The sequence below is a fragment of the Dromaius novaehollandiae genome, chromosome 3 (assembly GCF_036370855.1).
Source record: "Dromaius novaehollandiae isolate bDroNov1 chromosome 3, bDroNov1.hap1, whole genome shotgun sequence".
Taxonomy (NCBI): Eukaryota; Metazoa; Chordata; class Aves; order Casuariiformes; family Dromaiidae; genus Dromaius; species Dromaius novaehollandiae.
Genome location: NC_088100.1, coordinates 59,684,928 through 59,707,647, shown reverse-complemented (window position 1 = coordinate 59,707,647; position 22,720 = coordinate 59,684,928). Strand labels below are relative to the sequence as shown.

The 22,720-nt window shown below is 40.0% G+C and overlaps 1 protein-coding gene across 6 annotated transcripts in view; it reads left to right on the top strand.

Moving 5' to 3' along the window:
- The window catches only part of ECHDC1 (ethylmalonyl-CoA decarboxylase 1), a 37,300-nt gene extending 15,469 nt beyond the window's left edge, over window positions 1-21,831 (top strand). For all 6 annotated transcript variants that reach the window (XM_026105007.2, XM_026105006.2, XM_026105008.2 and 3 more), the window contains 3 exons: window positions 1,673-1,725; window positions 4,204-4,284; window positions 19,297-21,831. In XM_026105007.2, coding sequence (XP_025960792.1) covers window positions 1,673-1,725; window positions 4,204-4,284; window positions 19,297-19,702 — 540 coding nt within the window. In that variant the 3' untranslated portion in view covers window positions 19,703-21,831. The remainder of the gene's footprint in view (window positions 1-1,672; window positions 1,726-4,203; window positions 4,285-19,296) is intronic.
- The last annotated feature ends 889 nt before the right edge of the window (window positions 21,832-22,720 follow it).

Sequence of the window (22,720 nt, the reverse complement as noted above, 5' to 3'; positions counted from 1 at the left end):
AGTGAGTTTTGTCTGGTGTCAGCTTAGTTTTTCAGTGCAGGGGAATCTGTAAGGCAGAAAAAGAGAATAGGTTTGTACCTGAACTGGTGTGTTTTTTCCTTTCATTTACAATACCTTCACAGGCACCAGTGAATTAATCTAGCTTCATAACATTAAAGGACTCCTGGAAAATTCCAGTAATTATGATATGGTTTACAAAGACAGCCTTTTTATTTATCACTGTATCTACCTCCTTTACGGTCAGCATGCATCTGCCAGAGATCTGCCCCTAAATATCATAATGCTGCTTGGCTTTGTGTAGAGTAGGTCTTGGGAACCCATGAAAAAATTGACGAGGATGCTGAAAATGACCTACTATTATTTCATAGTCCTGTTTCAAGACCTACTGAAGACTTAACTGTTGGAAGAGTTCAGAAAAAGCTTATTAAACTTCTTCATTCCCTGATATATGAGTCAAAAGCTTTTAATTAAGGCAAATTCATTACCTTGTTGACCCCCTCACCCTTAAAACTGTGTATTAAAAATCAATAAATGCCAATGAGGAGATGTTTGTTTGTACTTTTCCTCCCATAATTTGTTTTTTGAAAGACAAACTGAAATTGCTAGCTGCTGTTTTTTTACTTCCACTATGTCCAAACATTATTTTTTAAAATCTGAATTAAATGACACGTGCAGTTAAATAATGTATTTATGGTCATGGTCATGCTGGATTATTTAGCCCAGTCATGTGTCTCTGTTCCTGGTCAATACTGGATGCCAGGGGAAGAGTGTAAGAACAGGTAAGGCAGATGGTGATTTTTCTTAAAAATATCCTCTTAGCCTCCAGCAATTTGTGACTCAGACTTCTAGAGCTAAAGATGTTACCTTGTATTTAATAACCTTTTACAGATTTTTTCTGTCATGAGTTTATCTAATTGTTCATGAATCCATGTAATCTTTCAGAGGTTGCAGTCCTATGCTGCAAAGTGTTCCACAGTTTAACTGCATGCTGTGGAAAGAAATATATTTGCCTTTGAACTTGGCAGCTACTGATTTTTATTTGAAGCTCCATAATTCTTCTACCGGAAGAGAAGGGAAGAATTGTTCCCTATTCACTATTGTTTGCAAGCTGAACGTTGCAAGCTGATGTAAAACGAAAACAAGGAGAGAAATAAGAATCTTTTTTTTTTTTTTTAGCTGAAATCCTTGTGACTGAAACAATAATAATAATAAAAAAAAATAGTTGATAAAATTTATCTTTTTTAAATTTTATGGATTTTGAGCAGTAAAAAGTGTGCAGCAAAATATGGTCTTTTTTAAAAAATTGAGCTTTATGGGTGTTTATGTGGGAGGAGAGAGGAGAGGAAATTAAGAGGGAAGGATGTGCAATTTTATGTCATAGAAATCTGGGTTTTTTGGAATGATTTTTAGCACTTTGGCAATTGTGTTCATAGTGGTTTATTTATAGCTGAGATTCTAAAATAGGGATTGAGTTCTGATTTTGACCTAGCTTATACTGGTTTTGTATTAGTGCATGCCGAGGTTGGGCTGGGCTTCAGGAAAGGCTAACCAAAGAGGGGAAAAAACCCTGCTAGAGTAAATATAATGAATACTCCTGTCTGCTCTGTTTTTGTGTTTAATTGCTTCACTTTAGGATCACTTAACGTTTTTTGGATATTTCTGTCCTTTATAGGATGGGATGAATATGTGCATGTTTATGCAAAATACCTTAACCAGGCTTATGAGGTAATATATTTTTCTTTCCCCTTCTTTATGAAATAATTATAAGGATTGGAATATGTTTTGGCTAGCTCTTCAAGGAGATATTTAAAGTTAAATATACAGTTTAAGTATGTAAATTTGAATACCAGACCCTGTATTTGCACATGTTAATCAGGTAGGTAGTTGTGGATGTAAATTAAGCTTTGACATTTCACAATTATTAGGCTTTCCAAAGATCTGAACAGAAAAAAAGTCTATAGCTTTATATGTGGAGGGCCAGCAGAGACCTAGAATTCAGGAAATCTAGGCCTTCACAGGTTCTGAAGCTGACTTCTGTAACTCAGTAGAAGTCAGTAGCTCTCAAAAACAAGCAGGACCAGCTTATGCAGCCTACGCAGGTAACATTTATTTAATATACTTATTTAATCTTCCGACTTCATAAGAGGAATGTATTCAGTTCTACCATCTGGAACTTCTCAAAATCATTTTTTTCTTCTCCTTTAGATTTAGCTTCCCTTAACAAATCACATTTCTATTAAATCTGCGTGTGGCAGGATCTGTCTTTTGTCTGCTTAGGGCTCTTCGAAGGTAAATGTTCTGTATTTCCAAATGGTGTATATGAGAAAATGCTATGAATTAACATTGTTCTGTAAAACTGCCAGGAGATCGGAGACTTAGTAGTAGTATTGTATTGTAAGGAATCCTCAGGATCAGAATTAGTCATTTGTGTAAGTTGGCCTCTGTATAATCAAAATTTGTAGGCAGGCAAAGAGAAAGATCTATGAAGATTAAGCCCTTACCTGAGGTGTCTTGACTGAGAGTGTATAAGCACTGTATGGCAGTTATAATTAAGGGAGAGCGCAATATGGCTCTCTGGGGAGGTCTGTCCAAGATGAGTTGCCCTCTGAGGGAGCTGAGGCTAACTGTGAGATTCTCCCCTCAGTCTTCTCTTCTCCAGGCTGAACAGTCCCAGCTCTCTCAGCCTTTCCTGCTATGAGAGATGCTCCAGTCCCTTAATCATCTTAGTAGCCCTTTGGTGGACATGCTCCAGTAGCTCCATGTGTCCCTTGTATTGGGGAGCCCAGAACTGGACCCAGCACTCCAGGTGTGGCCTCACCAGGGCTGAGTAGAGGGGAAGGATCACCTCCCTTGACCTGCTGGCAATGCTCTTCCTCATGCAGCCCAGGATACCATTGGCCTTTTTGGCCACGAGGGCACACTGCTGGCTTATGGTCAACTTGTTGTCCACCAGGCCCCCCCAGGTTCTTATCTGCAGAGTTGCTTTCCAGCAGATCAGCCTCCAGCCTGTACTGTGCAGGGAGTTATTCCTGTCTAGGTGCAGGACCCTGTCCTTCCCTTTGTTGAACTTCATGAGGTTCCCCTCTGCCCATCTCTCCAGGCTGTTGAGGTCCCTCTGAATGGGAGCACAACCTCTGGTGGATCAGCCATTCCTCCCAGTTTTGGATCATCAGCAGACTTGCTGAGGGTGCACTCTGTCCTTTCATCCACGTCATTGATGAATAATTTGAATAATATTGGACCCAGTATTGACCCCTGGGGGACACCACTAGCCTCTAACTAGACTTTGTGCCATTGAGCACAACCTTCTGAGCTCTGCCATTCAGCCAGTTCTCAATCCACCTCACTGTCCACTCATCTAGCCCGCACTTCCTGAGCTTGCCTATGAGCCCTATGTTATGAGAGACTGGGTTGAAAGCCTTACTGAAGTCAAGGTAGACAACATCCACTGCTCTCCTTCATTTATCCAGCTAGTCATCCCATCATAGAAGGCTATCAGGTTGGTTAAGCACAATTTCCCCTTTGTGAATCCATGCTGACTACTCCTGATCACTTCAAGAGGTTCTGCCTACATGCTGTGCTGTCTTCCTTACAGCCTATGAATTACCTTGACCATGATTATATTTAAGACCATCATAGGTAACAGCTTGTTGCTGTCTTCAAAGAACAATTTTGTCCTCCCCCCCTCAACCCCCCCCCCCCCCCCATTTTCTTGATGGCTGAGATGGTAGAACTGCTGTTTGAAGAATTTGTCCAAAGCGTCACGCTGAATCAGACCACTTTTAGATAATCTAGCCTTCCAATTCTTATTGTCCCCTTATACAGCTTGATCTTTGTTTAGTGTACTGGCTTAGTGCAGATTCTTCTCCTGTTGCTGTCCTCTCATTCCTTTTCACAGATGGTGGTTTTAGGTAGAATCTGTAGCACATTTTTTCATAACCTAGTACATGACCTGCTTTGCTGTGGTTCCATTAGATATTTCTCACTTCCTGTTTCATTATGGGATTACATATTAATTATAGAATAGTCATTTTTGCAGAAGTGGAGTTAGCATTGTGCTGCTTGCCAGCAAAGATGTAACTGTATGAATGAGTTGAAGCAGTATGTTTTTCTGTATGCTGAGCTTTTAGTATAGAAGTGGTGTGTTGAATCCTTTTGTTGTTTTTAAAAGATTAAAAGCATGAATTTTGCTCCCTTGCATAGATTGCCATTGATCAGTGTTGCACTAGTCCAAGGGAAGGCTCTCGGAGGAGGAGCAGAGCTTACTACAACATGTGATTTCAGGTAAGATTAAATATTTTAGTCACTTTCATGTTGGGTTGATGATTTAATGACAATATCTATGAAATGGGGGAAGCTCGAGGTATCACTCTAACTAGGAGTCATGTCCCTGAATTCCAGAGCATTTAGAATTGGGTCTCTTTGCTTTGTAAGAAGACTTCACAGGAAGAATGGTTGTGTTTCCTGATAGTACAGAGGAAAGATTGTCTCACGGGTTATACAATTTGGACCACTGTGTAAAATAAGAATGGTGATGATCTTAAGGAACCCTCTACATCATAGAAAAAGTGGTTCCAATTTCTTGCCACTGAAATATAGGTAGGAGGACTGCAAAACTGTGTATCACTATGTCCTGTTATGTGGTTGTCATAAATAAAAATAAATAAATTAAACTCTCCATGATTTAGAGTTGTAAGTTTATTATTTGTAAACTGTGACTAGATGCTGTACAGTTTTTGGCACAAGAATTTGAGAGGCAGAAGAAAGCAAATGAGGACTTGTTCCAATTTTTTCCATGCAGGTGCAGGGATTTGCCAGCATGAACTAACCAGCAAGAAACAGAGGGCTTTAATTAAAAAGGCTGAATGCAGAGCAGGAACAGGAAGGAGCTAAAACAATAAAACATCACTTTATTTAAACAGTTTCCAATGTGCAAACAATCTGTAGATGTAACAGGATAAGCAATGCACTCAGCTTCTCTGAAAATGAGGGGCTTTTAGCTGAGTTTCTATCTAAGAGAAAGAAATATAGTCCTTAAGAGGGCCTTAATGCCTGAAGTGAGAAAGGAATTGCCTAGAACAGGCCACAAATACTTATGTTCAAAAGTGGTATTAAGCAGAGTAAACTAGAATTTTACAGTGCTGTTTCAGGTATCAGGAAGAGGCTTTGGATAGAAGAGATAGTATCCATGTTGTCTGAGCTGCTAGAAACTAGACTGGACTGCATCTTTGTGGCTACATAGCACTTAGTCAGAGCTGGCTTCCAGTTAGCTATAGCTTCCGAGTAGTGCTGTTATTACAAATGGCTAGTAAACTTGCAAAGAAGCATCACATTTAACAGCCGAAGCATTAACAGGAGAGTGTATCTGGGTGACCTAGTGGATCTTCCTGTATCTGTGGGTCCACTGACAGAACCTGAATCCTGTTATCCCTAGATAGGAGTTTAGGGAATGTGAACATAATGTAATGAGAATCTTCTCACTTTTTAAAATATGTACTCTCCACTCTTAATCCAGCTATGCTGTTTGACATACTGTATAATTATAATCATTATCAAGTAGCTCTTATTTGCATGAAGTGAGCAGCTTCAGTTCCTCTGTGCTGCCATAATTTTCACAATAACTACAGCTGTTGATCCATCTTCCATTGCTAACACACTCATCCAGTGCAACTTAGCACTAGCAATTCAGAAGCACCAAATGGGATTTAATAACAAAAGCAAGATAGAGAAACACATTCTGTACTGCTACTACTCTTGAATTAAACAATTTTGATACTAAGGGATAAAATGCCGGTTCTTTTGAAGACTATGAGAAGATAATAGTGGAACAGGAATTCTGTCTTGAATCACTGGATACCAAAAGAGAACTTGAGAACAGACAGGTCAGAGTTTTGTTTTCTTCCTTCATTAAAATGTTTCATCATGTTCTTAAATATCTATCTAATACTAAAAGCAGCCACAGGTGAAGTTTCGAATCCACTTCTGTTTTTCACACATTCTCCAGTTACTGGGTAAACTACCTGTGTGCTTGGTACTGACTTGAAGTATTTTCTTATTTTTCTCTCTGCCGATTTGTATTCCATGAACTGCACTGATGTGGTTCAAGTGTAACAGAATGACTTACGTGCCTTCTCTGTTGTATGTGCTTTGGCAGCATGATGTACATCTATACTAAAGTAGAGATGTAGATAAATTCATTTTTTAAAATTGTTGTGATGGTTTAAGATGTTACTGATGTATTCTTTCAATGGCAGTTCCTATGGCTTTATGTCCTTTAATCTGTTTTCAACTAGCTCGTTTTTAATTAGATTAGGGAAGTCTTGCACGAACTTTAGCGCTCTTATTGCTGACATAAGGGCAATAATGGAAAGTGAAAGCATCTTAGATTGTTCCATCTTTGATCAGGAAGAGGATGTCTTCTCAAAACATTTTCAATCTGTAGCCACTTGATGGATTGTTGCAGCATGACTCCATAAGAAGCAACAACCTTTTTCTTAAAAAGACCATAAACATGCAATTGAACAAAAATTGTCTAGACAATTGCAAGGTAATTCAAATCCTTTCACAGAATCACAGAATGGTTGAGGTTGGAAGGGACCTCTGGAGATCATCTCGTCCAACCCCCCTGATCAAGCAGGGTCACCTAGAGCAGGCTGCCCAGGATTGTGTCTTCTGTCTGATGGCTTTTGACTGTCTCCAAGGATGGAGACTGCATGACCTCTCTGGGCAGCCTGTTGCAGTGCTCAGTCGCCCTCACAGTGAAAAAGTTTTTTTTTTTTTTTTTTTTTTTTATGTTCAGATGGACCTTCCTGTACTTCAGTTTGTGCCTGTTGCCTCTCATCCTGTCACTAGGCACCACTGAGAAGTGTCTGGCCCCATCCTCTTTACACCCTCCCTTCAGATACTTATACATGTTGATAAGTATTCCCCCCCCAGTCTTCTCTTCTCCAGGCTGAACAGTCCCGGCTCTCTCAGCCTTTCCTGCTATGAGAGATGCTCCAGTCCCTTAATCATCTTAGTAGCCCTTTGGTGGACATGCTCCAGTAGCTCCATGTGTCCCTTGTATTGGGGAGCCCAGAACTGGACCCAGCACTCCAGGTGTGGCCTCACCAGGGCTGAGTAGAGGGGAAGGATCACCTCCCTTGACCTGCTGGCAATGCTCTTCCTCATGCAGCCCAGGATACCATTGGCCTTTTTGGCCACGAGGGCACACTGCTGGCTTATGGTCAGCTTGTTGTCCCCCAGGTCCTTCAGAGTAGCTTAGATCTTGTAACTCTTAGGGCTGATGTCAAGAAGTTCTGTTTCTTTACCATCAGCTGATTTCAGGAAAGTGAGGTGATCTTTGCATTTTTGACACTTTAGATGCCAGTGATGAGCCAGATCACTGGAAAGCTTCCCCTTCCCTTTCAATGTCAGCAGCAGAGACAAGCAAAGAATATGACTGAAATGTCCCTGCTTTTAGGAGGCATCTTAGCTTGGTCTAGATGAATTCTGTTCTCCTTTCTTTGGTCTTGGTAACTAGACCAGACAAAAGTAGAGAGTTATGAAACAGATTATAAACACAGGTGAATGGGCTGCAAGAAAGTATGCACTTAAAAAAAAAAAAAAAAAAAAAAAAAAAAAGCAATGCTTTCCATTTGGAGAAAAGCTCCAGTGTATGTACTTGATTTCTAGATGAATACTGGGATTCTGATTTAGTTTAAAAACTTAGATTATCAAAAACCCTTGCCTCCAAGTGGTCTTTATTCATCGAAAAATCTGGAAAAATAGCACTAGATCTTTTCTAATGGAAATTTTTGCTCGAATCTAAAAGGCATAGCTGTTGTTGAAAACGTTTGCTTGAATGAAATCCAAACAGCTCTAGTTCCTTATTTGGAAGGAAAGACTCATGTAACATTTTAGATTTCCAGCATGAGTAATTTTCATGTGAGCCTTATTTTGGCTTTCACTCACTTGTGTATTTGGGCTTTGGCGGCCTGTGAAGAATAGGTAAAACCTTCTTCATGGAAAAGACTCAAGTGCTAAAGTCAAGATGAAAGCTACTCTGTGAGAATGTGTACAGTAATGAGGGTTGCAATATAGCTATGACTGGGACCCATTGACCAGGGTAGTATAAATAAAGTTATAGCTGGAAATTAGGAGAGGAGGAGAGTGCTGGTAAAAAGTGCATCAGTTGTTAGAAGGGGAGGAAAAATGTAGTGGTACCTCATGGATTAGTTGTAGTATGACTATAGGGAGAAAAGAGGGAGCCAGGTGCTACATTTTGAATGATAGGGCTGTAGTTCCCCTTTATGGTTCTGGTGATCTCTGTTATGCTTTCAGTTTATATTACACGCTTCAGTGGAGTTACAGCCCCCGCCATGTAACTTTCTGTTTTATTCTCTCTGTTCTGTAAGCTTGCAAATTGTAGTACCAGCCATCCACACTCTCATAAGCCTGTGTTAAATCAGTCTGTTCCTTCCCTGCATGCATGCTAGGCGTATTGCCAAACAGGTCAGAGGCAGCACCCAAGAACTCGGGTGCATTTATAGCAAATAGCGGAACTGCAAAAAGTCTGACTCCTCCATTTGTGAATTTAATTTTTCTGCTGCTTTCTTAATCTTCCCAACTAAACTGAATGCTTGGGCTTAAAAGTCCAGGAACAGAAACAGGGAGCAGCATCTGGCTCATACAACTTTCACAGCATGTCACAGCTTGTTAAGGGGGGGCCACACGATGTGTGCGAGTTGCCTGGTGGCGGGAGGTTGTTTTACCAGGGTGCTGCTGGCAGAACAAGTGTCCTGGCAAGGCTTCTCTGTGTCTGGGTGGCCACCTGGCCTGGCCCAGCACTGTGCTGCCTGCGGCCCAAAGCAGGAGGGAAGCCGCTCTGGAGGTGACCAGATGCAACTGCTTATGCTGCGTGTGGGAAATGGCTATGGCAATCGCATGTGGGCCTCGAGAACATCTGCCTGTGAAATGGAACAGATTTGCTTTGCAGTTAGGCCTAATAATTTTCTTTTCCGACTTTTTTTTAATAAGAAAAGTTCATCATACTCCCTCTAATACTGCTTGTGGAGTTTTAATCAGTCATGGTTTTTTGGGTGCCTATTTCTTGCCCTGTGATCTGTCATCTAATTTAATTTTTCATTCCTGCTACAGAGAAAGGCTTTCTGTAATTTCCAATATTCAGCTGCATTTATCCCTGTTTTTAAAAGAAATGTAACTTTTCATAACATGTTTTATTTTCTCGCTAGCTTCTGTAAAGCCCCAGGCAAGAAAACATCAGCCTGAGAGGTAAAGAATTAGATTTAAAACCCCCTAAGCCAGAACTGCCATCTGAACCTTCATCCGTAGCTGATGTTTGGAAGATTCTGGTACAGAAAGAAATTAGAAGAGCAATCTTTATGGCATGCAGCCAGTATTACAATGAACATCACCTGCAGGAGACTTTCCAGGGGGCCCTACCTATCTTTTCTTGCTTGATGCAGCCCTTCTCCCCTTGCAGGGTATTGGCAACAGCTGCTTTCCCTGTGTTTTTTTTTTTCCTTTTAGAATCTCTCTCTCAAGTCAACAGTCTTTCTGGCCCCCTTTTAGCCGCTCTCCTTTGGTCAGGGAAGTGCTTGAGAAATAAATCTTTTTTTTAGTTCTCAGGTCATTCTTATGCAATGATGTTCTGGGCCAATATTAGTCTGCTTCTTGCCAGATTGCACAAAGTGTTCTCTGTTGTGTTAACCTACCCCTTTTTGCTGCTGCTGAATATTATCCTAATTGTTCTCAGTGTGGGCTTTGCTTCTGATAATATGCCGGTTTTCTGGGCATGTAGATTTCTCTATCTGCCTACTATAATTTAACTCTTGTTTATCCAATGCATCTTTTTCCAGTGACAGTACTATTTTTGTGCTTCTTTCCTGGAGTTCTGTTTGTTTTCATTTCTGCAGTGTGGTCCTTTCTGTCTACTTTTTTCTTCTTGTCACATAACAGTGTTATGCAATCAATGCTTAGCCGATGGCTTCCTTTGAAATTAATAATCTTACAACCTCTTTGAGTATTCTGTTCCTTTTGGACGCTCACCTTCAATTGAATATCTTAAAATTTGGGCAATAGATGGTAGAATTATCCACAACTTCTACCCCTGTTTATCATTAGAGACTAAGTTGATCCTGAAATGGCTCGTGTCTGTTTATCATTTTCTGCTTTTTGTTCCATCTCTGCCTGAATTTGTTACCTGCAGCTTTTTTTTTCCATTACTACAGCTCCCTATTTTTTGATCCACGACTTCACTCTCAAAATTTTAGTGTATACCAAGTGTCTCATGCATTTACATGAAAATGTGATCTTGTCATTTCTTCCTCTGCCTTTCATTTGACTCTGGGTTACGTGAGAAAGCACGAGTCATGTTATAAACAGTAATTTTAAGGCATCCCTTGAAGTGTGCATCTCTTGTCGTTTAGGTCCTTCCACTCCCCTGTGGGAAGTGGAGAGGGATCTCCCAGCCAGCCCAGTGTTAACTCTTACTCAAGAAAATAAACTTGTAATTATGCGTCACACTCTCAGTGCTAGTTTTGACCCTGATTCTTAGAGTTCCATAAAATGCACTAGAAAATGCAAGAAAGTTAAGGCAAAGCTTGTTTACTGAGATTTGAGATATTTTCTACTAGGCTACTTTATGTAAATTTTGATTCTGAGCTTTTGTTGGAGGTGCAGGGGGGAAGGGAGGGAATGGATGCACGAAGAGCTTTACAGAATAATTCAGTAACTGTAAATAATATTCCATATAATTTGTAAGGCAGTTTAAAAAGAGCTGTGAGAAAAGTGAGCTCTCATGTTGGTGAGATTTCTTATGCTGGCATTAAGCCTAGTCCTTTGACACTGAGTTTTAGAAGGTGTCTAGAACACTCTGTACTTGGGAGACTTGGTAGGAATTTTTTTTATGTTGGTTCTTGGATATCATTTTAATTTATTTAAATCTCAAGTAAAGAAGTATTTTTTTAATCACTGGAAGGATTTGAGAGGACTGACTCTCTGATGGGTTTCTTAAAATAGTAGCTGGACCTACTTCTTTCTATTGCATTCCTGTAGTAAAGATTACAGATTAAAGCTCTTCACCTTCATGATTTGTATGCTGTAAACAGGAGAGATCATGAATGTGCGCAGTCTTCTCATACGCTATTGAAATTTGGGGTTGCGGAGCAGCTTGCTCTAATTGTATCTAGGATCTGCACAAGGGACATAGGTTCCCAAAAGTCTCTTAAGTGAGTTTCTCTTAATTTTCACAACTGGTTATTCTTTAGTGGTTACGATTTAGATATCTGTTAATTGAATTTCTGCTGTTAAAGAACTAAGATCTGGGGGAATTTGAGATTTGTTTTTATGATTTTGCTTGAACTATCCTCAAAAGCATGTAAAAAAAATTCCTTAGTTTTATCAGTTTTACAGTATCTTCACTTTGGAAGCCTCATTTCATGTTGCCTCAGTGGTGAAGCAGCAGTTACTGTAATGCATAATTGTCTTACTCCTCTACGTTTGGCAGAAAAATAAAAAGCACTCTATCAGACGGAAGATATGGGGGGTGTATTCATGCTGGTGAGCTTTTGTGGGAAAGCACAGAGAAGTTAAGGCAAGGAGACAGCCATTGCGCTGTTGTAGTTTGAAAATCTACTAAATCTAAGTAGCAAGGAGTTGTTGATTAAGTGTATAATCAGAGCTTTCTGATCCCTTTAAAGCTTATCTAATTAATCAACTGAGACTGAAAGGCAGGTGAAATTATGACTAACTTTTCTCAGAATGAATCTACCTATCAGTATTTTCCGAGGAGAAGGGTTTTTCTTGGTGACAGAAGGTATAGTAAGATAGCTGAATTTCAGAAAATCTTTAGCTGTTTTGTCTAGATAATCCCTTTACAGAGTGCCTGGGTAATTAATTGATGGTGTAGTGATAAAGAGGCTGAAGAGACATTGCACTGTATAGAGATAGATGGATTAATTAGTCCCAATTTGCCTTTTGGAGGAGACTGTCTTATTCTTGAGGGTCTAATCCTAACAACATCTGTCATGAAAACTGAAGTAAGGGTTGGGAACTGCTCATCAACAGCTTTGCTGACTAGCTAAATTATTTTAGTGTAGTACCGCGTATTTCTTCTGAAGAATATTCTTCCCACAATATATTGCTGCTTCAAAATTCATTGATTGCAAATGACTGATTAATGTGTTTGTTATTTTAAGGTGAAATTCTGTAATAATCATGGGAAGGGTGTGTGCTGAAACCGAGCAAGGCAAGGACTAGTTTTTAATTAAAAATAAAAACTGCATATACTCTGCAATTTAAATAATCATGAATGAATTCCTAGCCTTTCTAATAAGATTTATGGTCCTAAAAATATTTTGAGAGATTAAATGCTCACACAAGACAAATTTGCATTATTAGAACACAATGTTGTCGTGTAATTAAGTATTGATTTTTAGGTTTCTGAGTTAGGTCTCTGTTGGCATGAACTGCAGCCTTAACTACTCAGTACTTTTATTTCAGGCTTTTTGTGGCTTTGTGAAGATGTCAAGACAGTGGTTCATATTCAGGTCTTGTTTTCAAGGCTATACTGAGAAATGACTTTTGTTGTTAAAAGATTCTGGATAGGATAGGGATGATTTTTTGCAGCAAATTGCCAAGAAGTATGCATGCATGAGGTCTCAAGAATTTGGATTTGTAGTATCTTACTGCTAAGTAAGTGTTACAGTGCCTTACATGTGTTAACATCTGTGCATGCATAGTGGGGAGGATTGGTTTGAGAAATATTAAGTGGAAAAGGTGCATGGTATCTGGTGCATCTGTCTGACTAACATTTGGGACACAGTTACCGCAGGTGGATTCAGCACTTGGATACCTGTGAAGACTTTGAGGGTCATCTGCCATGCTAAAGAAAAAGGGAAGAAGGCAGCTAGTCTGCAGGTTTCCAAACTGCACTATGTGCTACATGAACCATTCAAGATAGTGTGCAATGACAGCAGTGCTTGACTATTTGTGTGACAGTCCTTGCCCAAGCTTCAGGGTAACTGCCTCTGTATTCCCAGTTAATTGCTCGCCACAGTCCAGCTTGCTGGGCTGCAGCCCGCCTGCAGCAAGCCTGCCGGGCACTGCAGCCTGAGGCAAGGAATTGAATGCTCCCAAATTGGCTGGCTGTATTTGTAGCAGAGGGATGCAAGGTGTCGGAGGAGACCACCACAGCTTGGAGGGAGAGAAGGAAGGTGGGAGTGGTGGAGGCCATAGTATGCTCTTTCCTGTTGCTGGGCTAGGCTGGGCTCTTGAATGCCTGGCAGGCATTACAGCTGCCGGTCATAGGTTTGCTTGGCCCTTTTGTGGCTGTAGGTAGAGCCTTATCCTGCTCTTGACTGAAGACACTCCCACAGACATGTACCTGCTCAATAGTGCAGGTGGACCTTGGTTTGATGTGCTGTGATGGACAGTACAGGAGATCCCAGCTCCTCAGACCCTATGGTTTTTGCTGACCTCCAGAGACCTAAGGCAGTGCCTCTGCCTCTATGAAGGTACAAAGTAGTTTCTCTCTTTTAAGCAAATATTCTTTTATCTAGCTTTGCCCTTTTCCCTCATCTGAACAATGATTTTTTTTTCAGCTGTCTACTTTGAAGCTATTTTCTTTGCAAGGCCGGAGATGTAGCATGCCGCCTAGATGATCTTGATTTATGTGGTGCACTGGGCTAACCTGAAATAAAGAGGGACTGTTGTTTAATCAGAGATCAGTTCTTTTGTTTTACAGATAAAGGAACTCTAGTTCAGTTCTTTACTCTGATGCTACAAATTCAACAGCCACAACTCTCTCCCGCTTTAACTTACTGTTACAAATAACACCTTAGTTGGCTAAAAACTTTGCATCTATTGCATGTATTCGGCAGCACTTTGGATAGCTCTAGCATACTGTTACTCTTTTTGTGGATTTTGCATGCATCAGCAAGATGAGAAGGGAGAAGATCAGATATTACTTGTGTAACTTTCTGTATCTCCTGCCTCAGTCCCTTGTAGCAAGAAACCCCCACCAGTCCTGGGGTCTCCTAAGCCACTTGGGATGCTGAGGAAGGTTTAAGGAAGGTGAAGTGAGACTATGAAGTGCAATGTGCAGGTGAAGTGATGGGACAGGGATTTCATTTTGAGTGTTGAGAAGGCGCAGTAGGAGACTAGGGAAAAAGGGGTAACAGGCACGCTTTCTTGCTCAGTTATCATCCAGCATGGATTTGAGAGCTGCTGCTACTGCTGACAGTTTCGGTTATACTCACCAAACGAAGTTACAAAATCCTAAACTAGTTACATCTGAGCTTTTGTCACTTGCAAGCAAGGTCATCAAATTTTCATGCCCACCTGGCAAAATGAGTTCTATTTGCATGATAAGCATCATCCACAAATAATGTAATATCTGACCTCTGACAAATTCTAGAACTTGCACTTCCCAGCAGTGTTTATTTTAAAAAGCTGTTTTGGCCACATTTCAGCATAGCATGGCTGTTGCTTAATTGAACAAGAGTTAATTAAGCTGATGCCATATTGATTAGTGTGTTAGAAAAACATACAAGTTGTGGAAAGTTTATGACCAGATTGTACATCAACTTTGTTTTTCTGTTGTTTGTTCATTAAAAGAAATGTTTGGCCCCTGAATACCTTTTTTCTGTGACCATTTTCTTTGTGGTTTTCTTTTTTCTTTAACGTCTGTCTTTTCTTGTGCTTAAAATAGTTGTGTATGTGGTTTGGATGGTTGGTTGAAAGCCTTTGATGTCAATACTGTATTCTTGCTGGTTTCACTAAGTAATGACAGTAGGCCAAAATGCATGTGTGGCTGACCATGACCATTGCTTTCCACGTGTCTGGATGTCTTGCCATCCGTATTTTGCAAAAATGTATAGTTCTATTTTAAAAATTCTTATTATTTCTATTTATATGAACTCTCAATCTACAACATGGTAAAATTCTGGATGTTTTTCAGTTGTATTGTACGGCCTTTGACTCTGCTTTTGGAGAGTTTTCTGTTTTGTATTGGTTCAGTCACCTCGTGATGTTCCATCCATCCACCTAGATGGATGTTATCAAAACTTGGGTAGCAGGTCAAGGTGGCAGATTTGGTGAGGGAACTTACTGCAGCCCCAAAGGCATAAGCTTTGCTTATTATTTGTGTTGATCAATTGGTAGGTTGAGAGCAAGTCATAGGAAGCCACAGGAGGCCAAGGTATTTGTGAGGGAGATTAAGGTAACCTACTGCAATTCTGGCTTCCCTCGCTCGATATAACCGTAATGAGAACCAGGCTGTACAGCACTGTGTGTAGGCTCCTCACTCCATGATGTGTCAGAATCATGCCTGCTAATAGGACAAGGTTGGAGCTAAGGAGCTGTGTCCTTACATGACATTGGAAGTCAAACAGGGATGGGAACAAAATCTAGATTGCTGATGACACATTTAATGTTTTAGGCATCCACCTTCCATCATGGGTTTCAGAAGCATAGCGGTAGGAGCTGTTAAAATACATAAATTAGAAGAAGGTATTTGTCCCTCCATAATAAACTTCATTAGTGCCTTGTCAGAATGCTGAATGTAATTCATACCTCAGAAGTCTAGGAATGATGAAGTAAGAGTTGGCACAGATGTTAATATAGTCTTAATTTTTGCCTAAAGAGCTGATTATACATGTTGGAACAGTTCAATAACAGGAGCACTATAAAAAACAGATAGCAAAAAATTAGAAAATACATTTTTGTTAGCATTACATTTTTGGCCTTCATCGTATGTGCTTCAGCTTCAGGTAGTTGGAAGGTGAAGAGAGTACTTTAGCACAGGAAAGAGTAGCTATGAACTCACAAGAAGTGCAGTCTTTGAGGAAGCAAGTGTACCTATTTAAGTATGCGATTTGTTGGGTTGTATTGTTAATGGCAAACAAGGTTTTCTTGCCACATGCATTGTTGGTGATGTGATGCGACAGTCAGTAGTTTGTAGGCATGATAAGATGTCAAAGAGTATTTGAAGGAATCTTCTGATCAAATGTGGAGGACTTGTAACATTTAGTGAATCTGAGAATATTTTTAAAAGTACAGCAGGAACATTTGCTGTGGCTTTTGTTTGCTTTAGATGACTAACCTGAAATTGGATACAGCCCATAGTGGCTCTGCTTGCCGCCTAAGGGTGCTTTGTGTTTGTAGCATAGAATTAAAGTGTTCTGAAAGGTTACTGTTGCACTTCTGTGCTTACATGTACCTTAACTTTTATTTCCAATTTAAGACGTGAGGATTTAGGTACACTTCATGTTTCTCAAGGATGTTTCTCTCTAAGGTCTTCAGATCCTTAGCTCTTCAGTCATGTTCGATAAATAATTTTTCATGTGGCTAGGAGCCTAGTGGTACAACATTCCCCTCAGATATAGGAGACCCTAGATTTTAGTTTCTTGACCTGGAAGACAGGAACAGGCATACTGAATCAAATCAGAGGTTCATTTAGTATTCATCTAGTCTTCTGTCTCTGGCGTGGCCAGTACTAGGTGCATAAGGTATAAATAAACAGCTTAAGAGTAGAATGATGCTTATGTTTTCTTGACTTCTTGAAGTCTGCATATCTGTTTAGTAATGCTTGATGTACTTTTCTTACATAAATTCAGATTAGATCTGCCATATCTCAGAAGACAGACTCTCAATTTCTTTCATAAATTAGGAAGGGAAATATTTATACAAGGCTGCAGCTGGTGATGTTCTGAGAGACTGCTCCCAGGCTAGCTTAGCAGTGGTATATATCCCTTGGGACACACCAGGTCTGAGCTCAGTTCTCCACTGCTTGCGTGGGCATAGGCACTGAGTGCTGTAACTAACAGAAAAGTTTGGTAGGTAGCTTTTGTAGGAAATGGCGTAATTTCAGGACAGGATTCATAACTGAAAAGTCTGAAAAAACAGAGACCTTTCTTAAGCATGAAGACAAAGACTACCTTTACACCTCTGCTGACTACCACTTATCTTACTGGTTTCTGAGGAGCTGGTTCAAAGGTGCATTATTGGGAAATGTGAATCCAAATGAGATCCTGAAAATTGTAGCCTTGTTGTCTCTCTATGGATTTAACTGTCAACTCTTTATTCTTCTGTAATGATTTTTGGTTCCATTTTTTCAGAAGGAGGTGAAGATTGAGCAGGATAACATCACATATTAAATTCTTTCAACCTTTTTCTTGTTGATTCTGATGGTTTGGCTGTGCTTCTAATGTAAAATCCGACTCCACATATGAACTTCAGAGTGCGTTGACAGAGCTTCCTAGATGAGTCCATACACTGCCTGCAGGATGTTCTCTGAAATGTCTGTCCTTAAGGCCTGAATCTAAATGCCTGGGAGACAAGCCAAGATTCAAAAAGCACAAGAAGTCTTACTGACCTATTGTGGCTGTGTTAAATGACTGCCTATGAATTGCTTAGCATCAAGAAAGCCTTAGTTTGCTGCACATTAACACTTTTTTTTTTAATGTTTCACATTACTCAGAACAGCTAGAATTAAACCTGTAATAATGTTTTCATTATTGCTTTTCCAGTGGGACATTGGGTGGTATGTAATAGCTGAGATAAATCCAGAGTGAACGACATCAGTTTGGGGAGGATTAGAGCCATAACTGACTTTCAGCAGAATCCAAGGAAGTTTAAAGAACCATATGATTGTGTAAATGGGTGATGCTGTAGGGGTGGGAGGGGAGTTGTATCATAGGAATTTCTTCAAATAAACCCAATTTTAGATCATGAACCTATCCTTTTTTTCCTGTAAGGTGCAGCAAAGTGCTAAGTAAGCTAAGCCAACAAAGGTATTTTGGAATACTTGCAATATCTTCCTTTTGAAGAGGACAGACTTGAATTTCCTGGGAGTTGCTGGGTTTGAGGAGCACTTGCTCATGTTAGCTAAAAGCCCTCCCTCCCCAGCAATACTCTATCTTCCTTTTGTCACACAACCTTCCTCCACTGATCTCTACAAAATGGCTTTCATGCAATCTGGCATGTCAGCTGTTGCCTTTGTACATTGTGTTGGGTCTGGGATAAAGTGTAAGCTCTTCAGCACTGGTGCTTTGTAATATGTTGTGAATGCTGATAGTGCTTTGCTTAAGAAAAAAACATCCAAATAAACCGATACTAAGCAGATCTGGAAACTGTGGGTGCCTAGGAGTAGTTGCATTTTGAAACCTTTTCTTTCCGTTTCCCCTTTTGAAGAGATATTCGCATCAGTATTTTCATTATGGAAAACTGCATTGTTAGGAAACAAGCTTGTGTGTAGATTTTAGTATTACATGATTTATCTTCAGAAAGCCAATTAGTGCTTGGGTGGAAGTTAATCTCCTACTTTGCAAGTATAATTTACATCCCTTGTCTTAGAAGTAGCAGCAAGCAACCATGCTGCAGAAGAACATATTAAGAAAGAGCAAGTACTCATCTGCTTCTATACATCTTTTCTATATATTTCTATTTCTAGAGGCTTTTTCTACTAAGCTAGTATGTGTCACTGTGAACACTATGCAGAGAGAGCACAATTCACTGCTGCAGAGCTCCTCCAGGGAGATAGCTTAATCAACCCAAGGGGGAGTTCTAAAATAAGGGAGGTGACAGACTGCAGAAATGAAGCAAAGATGTGAAATCTTTGAAAATAAGTATGTGATTCTACCATAAATAGAAAGCAATTCTATTATACATTGTCAGGCATAAATAGAACATCCATCCTGACTTCCGTTACTGTACTGCATAGTTAGGAAATCAAACTCAGATGCACTCTCTAAAACAGGGAACAAACAAAAATGAAACTAGGCTATAATCAAGCAGATGGGTGCTGACAGATCTTCCCCATTGCAGATCACTACTAAGCCCATGATCCATCCTCTCGGGATATCAGTTTTGTGCTTTAGTTTGCTTGTTTTTTTTTTTAGCCAAAACCCTGTTTTAGGCATGAATTAGCAAGACAGCGTTGGCACCGTGAACAAGTGTAATGTGCCCTCCATCTTTGCAGTTCATCTTCTTTTCAAACAGTTTTTAGAGCTGACTTCTGATTATTGGTATCAGTGTGGGCACTGAGCATATTTTTACTACTTACCTCATTTTGAGAAGGGCCAAGAGCTGCAGCTTAAGTCGCTGGATGATGTAAAAACTAAGCTCTTCCAGGTACCTGTTGTTTAGAAGGCTCTGGCTGTAATCAGCATGCTGTCAAGTTGTAGTATCCTTTTGAAACAGAGACAAGGAGAAAACAGAAAAGTGAATGCTGGAGAGCTGAGCACTGACGTGGATGCACAAATTGACCTCTGAATGTTTGTTTTCCATTGACAGGCTGATGACTCCTGGAAGTGAAATTCGGTTTGTCCATAAGCAAATGGGTCTAGTCCCAGGCTGGGGTGGAGCTACCAGGCTAGTGCAGATTGTTGGCCATGGAGCCGCCCTCCAGCTACTGAGTGGTGCTGTCAAGGTGGACCCTGAAGGAGCACTGCGCCTTGGGCTTTCAGAGAAGACTTTGGTGTCTTCAGATGAAACCGGATCATTAGAAGAAGCCCGAGCCTGGCTGAGTCTGTACACAGAGGGTCCAGCCAGTGTGATTCAGGCTGTGAAAAAGGTGGTTACAGCAGGAAAAGAACTACCACTAGAAGCTGCTTTAAGGACTGAGAAGGATGTTTTTGGAAGTGTATGGGGGGGCCCTGCCAATTTGCAGGCATTGGTTCGAAGACCAAAACATAAATGATGGTCAATGTATAAGAAATGTTCTTGATCACAAAGCTTTCACTAAAACAGACATTAAATTGATTAATTTAAGAACTTGTTCATTTAAACATTCCTGTGTTTCACGTTAGGCAGACATATTTGGTGTGCAACCACAAAGAAATCCTCAGCAGATTCTTTAGTGTTTTAATCACTCATTGAATGGAGATTAGTGAAATTAGTATGTAAAGGTAAATACTGTGCTGAAAAGGGAACTATAATTCTTTGGAATGAGGCTGAAGATTATTTTTTGGGGAGTTAATTTTGTTTTTCTAATTGGTATGGAAATGAATTGCTTGAGAGAGGAATTTTATTTGCAGAACAGGTGCATCTAAAGCTGCAAAATGAGAGTTCCCCAACATGTGGCCAGTGTCTTAAAGCAGCTTTGATGGGACAATAACTGGTGAGAGGATAGTTTTTATTTTTTCATCTTCAGCCAATTCTTGGTATAACTGCTGATAAAGTAACCAAGGACTTTGATTTTAATGGTGATTTTTACAGAAGCAGCTCTAATGCACTGAGGCACTTAGCCCTCGCTTACTGATTTGGATCCAGATCCTTAAATGCATTTAAGTGTTTACTTGCTGCTTTAGGAACCAGATGCCATCTAACCCTAGAGGCATCTGCATATTCCTGTAATCTGGATCTGTGCTGCTGGGCACATGCAAAGGTGCTGACCTGATTTCTTTACTCAGGATCTTGCTGAAATCTTGGAAGGCTGTAATGTGTAATTCCAAAAAAATTGACTTCTTTTATTGGATAGTGATTACTTCCGCTTCCTTGAAAGACTTCTGAACTAGGACCTAGCCAGACAGGACCAGACAGGACCTGAACTAGGACCTAACCAGATTCATACAGAATATTTTTGCTGGTAGGGCATATTTGGGCTGTGGAAGACCAAAGGATTTGGAATTCAGTCTCTACTTCATGCCAGTGACTATGCAGGTAATTAGGGAACTCAGTGGGAAGGGTTTTTTCTTTAGAACTTAGAAACTGGCACTGAACCCCTGCTTAGGCAGATAATACGTGATTTAAAGCAAAACATCTCTGAGCGGAAAAACAAATAGACATATCCATGACTGAGAGTTTCCTGTGCTGTTGATTAGAACACACTTGTCTCTAAATCAGGCAGGCTTGAAATCTGAGCCCAGGGCCCATGTACCCCAGGGGAGTGTGTTAACTAGGAAGCTCTGGGCTATTTGGCACTGACATGCTTTCTCACTCTCTGACCAGACATAACTAACTGTAGGTAGGGGTACATGGTACAAGATCCCTTAGCAAAGGGAGTTGATTCCTTGGATGGAAATCTGTGTTATGGCTTCTACAGTATGGCAGGACTCCTCAGTTTTAGACAATGCAGTAACTATATGTATGTTTGAGGATCCTGGACCAGATTAACAAAGTGATTTAGGTTCTGCATTACCTGTTAGATTCTTTAGCTTCAACGCAGATGCTGTGTTCTGCTGGGAGTATTTCACTATATGGCTTTCACAGTCGTGAGTATGTATAGCTGAAAACAATCGAAAGAATACTGAAGAGAGGGACGAGTTTTGAGCTGGCACCTTACTGAGGATAAGGAACTTGCTCTGTTCTGTTGCTCCTTCCTTTCTGCTTTCACACCTGAACCTGCTGCTAGAGGAAGACTTGACCTTTATTTCTGGGAGAAAGAAATCTGAAGTATTATTTTCAATTTAAAGGAGAGAAATGGGAGTATGGGGAGAGAGTACCGATCTGTGTCCCTTTGCCCTTTTTATCCAATAGCTCAGTTGTTGGAAAACTTGATTCAGTTCCCTCTGCTGCTGGATGATTCTTTCCTGTACTTTAGAGGGTTTCAAGCACGAGACTTCTGAAGTAAGGATATTTTAACACAGTAAGGCATACTGGACTGTTTAGTATCGAAACTGTTCCACTTTCATGAAGCTCTTAAAGATTCATGAGGGATTCCAGACTGCCAACATTGTTGAACCTTTACAGGATGCGCCAGGCCATACTCGTCCAAACCCTACCCAACCTAATAAGCACATCACATTGTCATTAGTCCCCAAAATTGTGTTTTTAAATTGCAACTATTTAGGTCTTTCCGAGTAACAGGAATAAATTTGCTATTGCTAATACTGTGGTTGTATTTCTTGAATGTATGTGAAAATTGTCTAAAACCTGAGTGAGACCCTTGAATCATTTTGATTTTTCAGATGTCAGGTTGTAAATGACCTATTAATGACATTCTGTGTATTAAGTGATGTAAATTTGAAAGGGATGAAATTGTAGGAGAAAAACAGAATCTGTTGTACTTACACTTTTTGAACTAGATCTGTGCTGACAGTAAGTGAAATGCAGTATGTAAATCTATTGGGGACCTCCTTGCATTTTGGTTTATAGACAATGAGCTTATTTCTCATTTCAGCAAATGCATTTACCCAGCCATCCTCTCTTGTATCAAAGGCCAATGTTTGGTTCTAAGAAAAGCATAAATAATTAGCTAGTGCTAGGATCTGAGTAGGACACTTTCAGAAAATGTTACAGGAACTCATTTCATCCTCTGGTCTGTTGGAATCGCAAATATACCAAGCAGCTTATACTATATTCTGAAGAATGTAGTTGTTTTGATCAAGGATTTTGTGAGCAGCTTAGTGCATTGTTGTGTTCACATATGCATACTATGATTTTTTTTGTTTGTTTTAAAAGCAAGTACAGCCTTTTGTATGAAAACTAGCCCAACTAAATTATCATGCGTGCTAATGTGTGAGGGCTCACGTCACATAAAATAGAATTCTTTTTTCTGTTTCAAACCCAAATTCTTTATTTCATAGAACAGTTGCTTATAATCTTAAACCAATACACGCCTATAACCTGTAGCTGATAGGTGTTTATATTTTCTTTACAGTTAGTAAAGACTACAAGATTCTTATCCCCCCACCCCCTTTGGAAGTGACCTAAAAACAGACAAACAAGAACTAAATGCACAAAAGAAATTAGAAACCTGTGTTCAAAATTGGTATTC